Source organism: Pezoporus flaviventris, unplaced genomic scaffold (genome assembly GCF_033815535.1).
Source record: "Pezoporus flaviventris isolate CSIRO_AGI_PZ_B2104156 unplaced genomic scaffold, CSIRO_AGI_Pfla_v1 ptg000001l, whole genome shotgun sequence".
Taxonomy (NCBI): domain Eukaryota; kingdom Metazoa; phylum Chordata; class Aves; order Psittaciformes; family Psittacidae; genus Pezoporus; species Pezoporus flaviventris.
The window spans coordinates 62,658,917-62,669,364 of NW_026892549.1; the positions used below are offsets into that span (position 1 = coordinate 62,658,917).

A 10,448-nucleotide genomic window follows, 5' to 3' on the forward strand; every position below is an offset into this window, starting at 1 on the left:
AGCTAAAATATTTCTACTCTTCTAATGACTGCTGCATTTTCAAAAGACATTAAATTCAACAGACACAGCTGGCATTTTCCAAATTTAGACTTAACAAGGGCAAGCTTCCCATCCTTATCTGTGCATATTAAAAGTACCAGTGAATCTTCCTGTGGGTAATGGGCCACCTGGGCTGAACATCGAGAACAGAATACTTCCTCTAATAGTTATTTTTAATGATATATTTAGCAAATCTGGGTGTTATAATTAATTTTATTTACCTGCTCCCAGATTTACTAGAGTTAATGTTTATCTTAAATTGCATCTGATTCAAGCAGATGCCTGAAATGAACAGTTGGTTGATAGCTCAGGAGATGCTCCTTTCTCTAAAGGACTGGTGTGAACCTGTGATATGGTACCCCACGAGGCCAGTGCAAAACTTACTGGAGCCTGGCTGGTGTGCGCATCAATGGGATGAAGGTTTTGCAGGAAAGCTAACAACCACACAAAGCCGTGGCTAGCACATAATGCTGCCTCTGCAAAGGGAAAATCCAACTCAGAGGAGTGTGGGGAAGGGATATCCAGGACACCTAAAGTAAAGAGAATCTGATTGACCATTTAATTAGCCAGGAACAAGTCACAGGACTACAGGTTGGACACTTGCCCTTGCTAGGTCTGACCTTTTTGCATGAGAAGCAGGTTATTGGCCAGACAAGTGCTTCAAGCGGCCATTTCTGACAGGTATGAGCTGCTGGGGGAAAGGCAGCAGAAACAGAGACCCGTGAAAACCTGCATAACTCTCCAATGAAATCTGGACAGGAATAGATCCGAGCCTAGCCTAAGCAACAGCTGAATGATTTGCAACGCCAGCATGGCCTCAGGCAGACAGACTACCATGTTACAAGTGAAGTGAGTCTTCTACAGAGCCAGAATTAACAGGATGAGACTGAGACGGAAGCAGTTGTGATGGAAGAGGAGTGAGGTACCTGATCCATGGAGGTGAGGAATGCTGCCAGTTTTGCCAAATGGGCTTAGTTACAGAAAGGCTGAAATTTAAAATGAAGTAAAAAAACAAAACAAACCACCAAATCATAAAATGCTTCCTAGGTACAAAGGCTGATATCTGCAAGAGGTGTTATCCCCAGAGCTGCACAGAGCTTCTTTGCGTGATGTTGCATGGAAGAACCTCCACTTCTCTCTGATGGTGTGATGCTGGGCCAAGAGACAGCATCCAACTTACCCTGGCTCCATCAGTGACAGATCTTATACTGGTATGTCCCTCAGTAACATCACTTCTATACTCAAAATCTGTTCTGGCAGATCTTTCATATCGATGGACTATTTATACAGAGCACCTTCCCTACAACTGCAAGAAGCTCTGGATTAATCCAAATACTGCTGTACCAGTCTAAATGGTAATAGCAGTTGTCACTGAACTACAGAGCAGAAACAGAGTTCTGTCTTCATGACAGAACAAAACAGAAGAAGAGTAACAGAGCTGTGTAACAATGCCAACCCTCATTTTGCACACGAACACCAGGAGGCCCCATATTTAAGAAGTAAATTAAGAAAGAGCATTCATCCAAAACCACGGAAAGCACATACTTACCTGCTGTTCCTAGGCTGAGTAGTACAGCAACCCAAAATACCCAGAACACAACAAGAATCACAAAGGTCCAGAATGGCTGGAACAGCAGGAAGGGAATTCTGCCAATGATTTTACCAACAATTCGAAAGAGCTGTGTGGTGAACTGAAGCCTCTTTCTTAATACAAGTGTAAGAGAAAGCAAAACAACCTGTTATAGGAAACAAAAAGACAAATTGTTGGGATTCTTGTATTCCTACACCACTGTTAGAAGTGTTTGTACAGGTCTGAAGTGTGGCAGAGCCTGGTTCTGACACACAAATTTCACAATGAAGGTATAAAAGTATTTAAATGAGCGTAAGCAGATCTTATAACTGATTTTCATTTCCAAATTTGAAGGAACAAGGAATTATTTTTACTGTGGCAGAAGCACTGTAGTTGAGGTTTTCAAGTTACAGCCTCTGCACTGATCAAGGTAAAATGCTACTTACGGTAACTATTGTTGAGAAGATAGCATATCCAAGTAGAAACTTTACATTTTCCTTTTCTGTTTCCAATTCAGTGCTGGGATCATTCCTGTAGTCATAATAGAGCCACCAGAGAACACCTGAGACAACTGAGCAAACAAGAGCAGCGTAAAGGCGGGCAGCACACCCCAGGCTGCAGTACACTGCTGCTGGCAGGCTGGTATCTGCCTGGCCTCCCTTCAAGAGTCTCCTGTCCTCCTCACCACAGAGAAAATACATGTAACGGTCTGTTAGCCCCAGGTAAAACCACAGCAGAACGTTTGGTTTTCTTGCAGTTATTCTGAAGTTCAGGCATGTCATTTCACTGAGGAGATACAAAACTAACTTTCATGGAATGACATTCCTATAGCTCTCCGTTTCTAAACCAGGCAATGTAAAACTTCACTGAACTTCTGTGAAACAGTAACTGCATTCATCTCCCAAAAGAAATGTATCCAGACATCATTATCATCCCAACACTCAGCAGCTGGAACGGCACAGCCAGACCTTGGCACCAAAGGTGAGCAGGGCTCTGCTTGGAAATGGCTGTGCTAAGCTTAAGTTTACTGAGGATGCCATGGAGACAGAGAATAGCTGTTTGCTTAGCTGCTTCTCCTTCAGTTTAGTGAGATGATCCATTTAACTAAGCATATGCTAAAAGATAAAGATACTTACAGAACATCCCAAATACAACCAGTGCAATCAAAGTATGAACCAGAACTGTCCGAATGAATCTGAAGGCTAAAACTAGGATTAAAGAGAAGGCTGAAAAATATACAAAGAGAGCTTATTACAAGTGTTCCAACACATTCAACCTAACTCTTTTACTTTAAACATACACTTAAGGTTCTTGCAGAATCTTTTCTTTTTAAACAAGGGTCTCAGAAGCAACAGCATTTAATAAAGCTGGCAACCTTTTTATTTTAACGTTTAAAACACACAGTTACCTGTAGCTTATTAATAGTGAACTTAGAACTGATACATTTCACCTTGGGAATTATTAGCTCTTCTATAATATTTGGATAAGGCTGAAGTTAAAATTTTCATACTAATGCCATTTTTTTATCAACAATTTCTTACAGTCCCCTGAAATGAAATGAGCATATCAAGAAACACAATGATATTTCATAGAGCTGGATTTCATCAGTCTATCAAATGCTCCCTGATAAAACACAACCACACTTTAAGAAAAACAACTCTGCCCAGAAAATATGAAGAAGACCACCTTGAAATTAAACACGTAGAGTTAATAGAAACATTTGAAACCTCACACTTCAATGGAATATCATTAGTCTTTTCTTATTTATAAGCTTACCTAGTGCAAGGACACTCAGTCCTATCACAGTATCTCTTCCTGCCAAGATTCCACTCAGAATTCGGTGAAAAACATCCATTTCATTAACCATGCTTATTAAGACAGATGCATATTTGGAATAGCATTCTGGATTTTGTGGAACACAGCGATTAAATAATGGAAAAGATTTACTAGAATGTTAAAAACAAAGATGATAAAAAAATATTAACCACTGGACAAACAGTTTCAAAGCACAGGGATACACTCCACCATTCTCTTTCAAGCCCTCTGCAGTACCCTACCAGCATCCTCCACACAGTTTAGCAGTTGTACAGTTGTACAGCAGTTGGTCAGTGTTATCTGTAACCTGGCAGACCTTGCACAGTCTGACACAAGCAGGCACTGGGCATTGGTCTGTTACACAGGGTAGTTTCATCTACAAAATAACTCCTAGCAGCAGCATGCCTGTATCAGTGTACCAGAACATCCATTCAAGAACAGCCTGGGGGAAAACTAAATTACTATCTCAATGCCCATCAGCATGTAGCTCCTATGCCCTTTCTAGTTGGCTTCACCTGCTTTGCTCCCATGTGTTTATGTAAAACTCACGCTAACGTAGCTGTAAGCTATGTTGTAGATAATTCTAAACCACAAACGCTCTGCATTGTTTTTCTGACATGTAAGCATCCTAAAAGCAACATCAAACCAATATTTGTAAGGTACAATTATCACCACCAAATAGTTACATACAAAAGTCTTTGGCATTGCCAGCCAAGCCTCTTAAATATACTTTTTTTATCCCACTTCGGCAATGCTGCACTACAACAGAGACATATTCATCCCTAAAAAGGAGCGGTTTATCTATCAACACTTAAGAACTTCTCTGACCAGCTTTGCCTGTACTAAGAAATAGTACTATACTAATACATACATAGTATATCAGTTTATATATTACTTATTATATGTAAGCAATAGCACTAATAGTACTCCTGCTCTCTTCATCTATTTTTTTCTGTTTTCTTTTGTTCAGAGCAGATGACTTAGCTCTGCAAACATGAAGATTCCAGTTCCTTGCTGCACTTTCATGACACAGTGGAATTTAAAATCATGGATTTTAAGGATTTTGACTCACAAATGCCAAATGTTAAAGACGGTGCCATCGACAGACCCGTGCTTCAAGCCAGCTGGCTATGATGTGATCCTGATGGAAATTTCTGGGTTCAGGGTAATAAACAAGGCCAAAGACCACAGCTCTTCTTCCTTGGCATTGAGGGGGAGAGCAAAAGTCTGTGCAAGTCACTCCTCGTATGGAGTGCTTTTCTCCTGATTTGGAGAGGAAAGCTAAAGGGTAGAGGAATGGGGGAATGCAGTCTTTGTTCATTCTGTGGGATGGGACACTGGCATGTTCACAGGCACACATGAGAAGTCATAAGGACACGTACAAAAGTAAATAAAGCAAACCCATTCTGACTGTACAATATTAAGTCAGACACAAAATGTGAGGAAATAACAATCCTTAAGAAGCTGTTTGAAATCCAGGGTGTTGGAAAGTACCCAGTAATTCTCACCTCGGTGGAACTGGCAGCGTAGGACACAGCTCAACTGCCTTTGGTTTTAATGTGTAACTGGAAATGTTCAGGTTGTAAATGCAAAGACAAGAACCTAGGAAGGGGAGAAAGGCAGAAAGGTAACTTAGTATGTTAAAGCTTTAGAGAAAAACACATTATCCATTAAGCATTATCAATTTCTGCTTTGATCCCTTAGCAGGACATATTCATCCCTGATACTCCAGTGGGTGTATAAAGAACAAACTAGTGAATTAGGTAAATCTAAAGCAAACTCTGAGGAACCTTTCCCCTTCTAGACTTCACTTTAGTTACCATTTAGGGATCTTCCATACATAAACAGGCACACTGTTTATTCCACAGTGTGATACTTCAGCTCTAAGCTCTTAGTCATTAAGATAACAGAAAAACCTAAAATGAAGGAAACTACAATAGAGCCAGGCCCCTCACAGTTTAGAACAGAATATATGTCTATCCAGAAACTTAACATTTTCTGGGCTCTAGGCTAAATATTAGCAGGTAATCTGCTAATAATATTCTGCTCCATTATATAATGCTTCTGGGAAAAAAAGGCTGGATACATTCAAGCCATTCACAATGCAATACTTCTCTCTCCCTCCAAATAAACATGCAGGCAGTTTAAGTGTGGAGATGGAATTTCATGCAATTATATTCAGTTACACTGAAAATAGTCATAGAATATCACAGTTGTATAAGTTTTCTGTATGTAACAAATGATAGCAAACTACCCCAAAATGAAATGAAAACAAATGTTGTCACTTGTAATAGCAATCCTTGCCAAACATAATAAAGCAAAAGAAGAGTGGAATTCTGACCATCAATAAAAATAGCCACTCACATTCATGTCTGTAGGTTATGCATACCCTATGGAATAAGGGTTAGGCGCCCAATTTAAACCCAATAGCTACAGTTATTCATTGTAGCTAAATGAATGTTATTTCATTTACACATTGGACATGAATGAGCTCGAGCTGCCTCTTCTGCACAATAGCTATTTCTGACATCCTATCCATCTCGCAGACTTTGGGATATGATGTCTAAAGGGATAAAACCACTTATGTATCTCTGGAATTAATATTTCCACTGCAGTTTGAGCTACATTTAAAAGAACCAATTGGCAAAGTTTCTCAAATAGCTCTGTTCACCTCCCAGTGCCCTCATCAGACCAGACCAGCTCATCCTTGGCAGCCAGTTATCTGCTGCATAATCTCAGCATTGTGCAGGAATTAATCAACAACTGTATTTGCATGAGAGAGCTGTGTCATTTCTAGAAATGATGGCTTTGAAATAAAGCAGAAACAAGATTGTTGCCATGGTCTGCTCAGGAAATTAACAGCAAGAAATTACTCCCTAGCGTAGCAAACATAAGAATAACGAAGTGAAAGCTGCTCAACTATTCTACAGGTACACTAAGATATTCATAAACCCTGTTGCACACCATTATTCCTTGCAAAACTCTGGAGATCTTCCAAAGAGTTGAGTTGCTCTTGTGGACAACTAGACACGCACAAGGAAAGTGAACTGATTTTGAGGTTTTGCATTTCCAGGTTGCATGAATTCAGAAAGAACACATACCTAGAAAGAAAAAAAGATCCTCTTTTCAAAAGAAAAAACAAACAAAAAAACCCCAAAACACCTCTCTGGTTTTTATAGGTTTAAATTCTGAGCTTTCTTTCCATCTTTTTAAAGCGCTACAGAGGAAATGAAACTCCTTTTCCACATATAATGGAAGTCAGAAGTTAAGAAGCAATTTGAGAACATGCTACATTTTTATACTTCATTTTACTTTCTTGAATGGGATCAGAAACTGCCAAGGTGGGTACCATTCTACAAGGACTAGTTCATGGGAGTTGACAGAATGAGTGGGAACTTCAACATGCAACTTCCCTAAGTACAAAGATTTGCCATATAGAATGACTGCTGGTTTGGCTTAAGTCCTATTTAAGTTTCAGTATAAAAAGAAGGCAGTGTAAAGGATAACAATGTAGCACATTTTAACCTTTCAGTTTCACTCACCATTTTGTAGCATTTTCAAACATTTTTTTTCCTTTATATATGAGCATGTGTATATATACATATACACATATATGTATATGATTGACAACTAGATGGATGTTGTATGAAGTTCTCAAACATTTGATTTCCTTTGACATTATCTGGTCTACTTACTTTTTATTAGTCATGTCCCGTCCAGAAAGGGGTGCCCCTTTTACAGGAGTGTTCTTCCTACCACATACGTTCCCAAAACTGTCATATCCAAGCACAAGTCTTTCTGCAGCACCAGCCATCACAGCATAGCCAGTTATAAACATCTGTTAAAATATGTTTTAATTAGGTGGAATCGTGCTCCAACAGCTCCTCAATAAATGCTCCTTTTAACCTATGCATTTGGGTCTTGTAAATGCAAGCAGTCAAATCTACAATTCACCCCTCTGCACAAGGCTGGAACAAGTCAGATGGACAAGTTTAGCCTTATTACTGCTTTAGAGTTCTCCTTCATCTATTTTTGAAGGTATATAAGTTACAGAAAATATCACAGGAGAAGAAAAATAGGAGGTCCTGATTAAAAGTGATAGGGAAGCAGTAGTAAAATGCTAAACACTGCCTCTACCCACCTAGGCCAGGTCATTCAACTGGTAATTTTTCACATGTGCTCACTGCTGCTCGTTGTTCAGGTGCCCTTCAAGACACACCTGGGCAATATATCCACTGAAATGAGCCCTTGCAGCTGCTGGTGTATTTAATCAGAAGTATATTTTAAACACATTAAGTATAATTAAAATGCAGGTTACCTGAAATTCCAGGAATGTTCCTTCTTTAACACATGTGAAAAACCTGGAGAGAGCCATGCTGTGCACTCAGGTGATACTCCACTGATCTTTTAGATGCTGTGCTCTCAGGTCAAAGCCCTAATTAATCAGCTCCCTTTATACCCCAGGGGCAGCTAAGCAATGATCCTAGCCAAGCAGCAGTGACCATTAGTCAATATAAGACACCTTGCCTAGGAATGCAGCTTAGACCCTGTTCACATGTCCCTTGAAGGTGAAAATCTCTGTTTTAAAGAACCCTTCCAAGTGCCAAGAAGCAGTAATTCTTCTGGGAAGTTGGTGAAGGCCTCAGCACAACTGTATCCAAGGGGTTATTTACAGCACTCCAGCTCTTAAAGAACACAGTGATTCAATTGTCTCCTCTGTCCCATGGGGTGCAAACCACATTTCACACACATCAACGACAATACACTATGACTACCGGCCAAGTGCTGGCAGCAGAATGTCTTCTCAGTCTCACATTGACCACTACTACTTTCCATGGGTATTGCTGAATAACAGCTGTGCTGGAGACAGAGTGCACACACCAGATCAGCACAACTGCTTTCTTAGTTAAGGTTAAGAGCCTTTATTTGTTATTCTGCTTTTAACACTCATGACTAAAGACGGGACCTGGGCAAAAACTGAGTCTCATACACAAATGTGTAAGTACCTGCTTCCTTAGTCCCCACTGTAGTCTGATTTTCACTTATATATTTGCAGTCTAACTAGTCAAATACTACTTGTTTTTAAATGATGGGTGCACATTAATGCTGTCTCAATATGGAGAGCTTTGCAGAAACTCTACAACTGAAGCTGAACACTACCTGTGGGTGTGATCTTTGTTACAATAACAAAATATTTTCAGATCCAATTTACTTGCCAAGCAAAATATTTGTTAATAATTAACTTGTTCTCAGAGGAAAAAGGAGAAATGAGCTGGCATTGGAACTCAACCTGAAATAGGCTTTCAGGACAATTCTGTCATTCTAAAGATGGCTCTTACAGGTCAATTGCCATCAGGATGGCAAATACTGTACACATGTGAATTATGATTTTTAAATGGTAGAATGCTGGATACAAGCCATAAGGATTAAGCAATAGGCAGCTGCAGCTGTATGACTGCTGGAGGGGTGTGTCTATGTGCCAGTGCTTTGCATTCCCAGAGTTATTTAATGCGGCTTCAAATTTTCCACTAGGTGAACAAATCAGTGTCACTAAAAATGTATTCACCTTTACAAAACAGATCAAACAAAAGAAAACAAATATGGGTATGCAATAAGCCATTGCAAAGAAACTGAACAACAAGAATAGCGAAAGGAAACAAAATCCTAAATCCTCACCATTTGACAGGTTTAAGTTTTGCCATTCTCTCCACCAATCAAAGCACTAAGCATAAGACAGCATGTTAAAAAAGCCCAACAAAGTTCATCTTCTGCATATGCAGCATTCCAAATATGTATGTGTTCTTCTGCATTAGCTTCTATTAAAAAAGAGTTATTATGATTTGAATTGAAAACTGATTACTAGCACATTCACGAGAATCCTGAGTAGCCTCAGACAAAGCACCCACACTTAAGGAAGTCAAAGGCTCTTCCCAAAAGTTGCACGCTGTTCCAAGCACGGGACAGATAGTGACTTGATGTAATATCAGACGTGTGCTGCAAGATAACAAGGCTATAATGAGTAAGTAGAAATAAGAGCCCTGTCAGATCCTGGACCAATTTACAGAAGAGTGAATTCTAAGTAACTCAGCCCTGTGTAGACACTGGCACCCAAAACACATGGGCAGAACTTAAAAATGTGTGTAGCAGACACTGCAATAAAGCACTGCACCACCACAGTAGTCAGTTGTATCTCAGCGCAATCCCGGGACCCTAACACCTGTGCCCAGAGAATTTCAGTGTAGCTTTAGCACACCACTGTGCAGAACCCCATTAACTTTAGAGCTGATTTGTCTTCCAGAAAAAGAGCGTGCTTACCAAACCAGCCCAGTAAAGAAAGAAGAGGAGCAACCACAGAGCGTCCGTACACTTTCTGTAAACCACTGGTCTCCATTCCCTCAGTTCAGAAACGCCATCTCCTGCATCCTAAAATGAAAGGAAAAAAAGAAAGAAAGAAAGGAAAAACCCCCAAACTTCCTGTGAAGTTAAGGTCAGGTTTCAAAAGGCTGAGGTTTGTGATCGAGCACTTAAAAGAGGCTGAACACCGGCCAGCCCTCTGCCGCCACAGTGGCGCAGCTCGCCCGTAGCGTTCAGCGCAGCAGCCCCGCACGGCCCGGCCAGGCACGGCACCGCTGCCGCCCCGGGCAGCCGCTGCAGCGCGGCGCTCACCTGCTGCGGGCCCCAGCGCCGCTCCATGCTCCGGCCCCCGGGGCCTAGCCGCCGGGCTGCGGGCGAGCCTGGAGCGCAGCGGGGCCACGCTCGTTAGCGCAGAACACAGCGCCTGGCGGTGGCACCGCCGGCAGCTCCTCCTGCCGCCGCCAGCCCCTCTCCGCTCCGCCCGCAGCCGTCCCTCGGCATTGCCCTCCCCGGAGCTCAAGCGCCAGCGACCGGCCGGGACTCGGCGGCAGCGCGGGCGGAGCCATCCTGCCCTACGCTTATTTCCCTCGTTAGCCGCCTGGAGGGCTGCGGCTGGAGCGGGCAGCGCTCAAGGACAGAGGCGGGATGGGGCCCCTCCGCTCCCTGGGCA

At 41.6% G+C, this 10,448-nt stretch overlaps 1 protein-coding gene across 2 annotated transcripts in view; it reads right to left on the reverse strand.

The window, feature by feature from the left end:
* SLC44A3 (solute carrier family 44 member 3) overlaps window positions 1-10,246 on the reverse strand; it is a 34,327-nt gene extending 24,081 nt beyond the window's left edge. Inside the window, exons 1-9 of one of the 2 annotated variants that reach the window (XM_061461848.1) lie at window positions 10,091-10,246; window positions 9,740-9,847; window positions 7,120-7,262; window positions 6,389-6,525; window positions 4,933-5,026; window positions 3,386-3,555; window positions 2,746-2,835; window positions 2,056-2,180; window positions 1,589-1,775 (exon numbers count right to left, since the gene is read on the reverse strand). In XM_061461848.1, coding sequence (XP_061317832.1) covers window positions 1,589-1,775; window positions 2,056-2,180; window positions 2,746-2,835; window positions 3,386-3,555; window positions 4,933-5,026; window positions 6,389-6,525; window positions 7,120-7,262; window positions 9,740-9,847; window positions 10,091-10,117 — 1,081 coding nt within the window. In that variant the 5' untranslated portion in view covers window positions 10,118-10,246. The remainder of the gene's footprint in view (window positions 1-1,588; window positions 1,776-2,055; window positions 2,181-2,745; window positions 2,836-3,385; window positions 3,556-4,932; window positions 5,027-6,388; window positions 6,526-7,119; window positions 7,263-9,739; window positions 9,848-10,090) is intronic. The other variant, XM_061461846.1, reaches the window with a different exon arrangement.
* Between the last annotated feature and the right edge of the window lie 202 nt (window positions 10,247-10,448).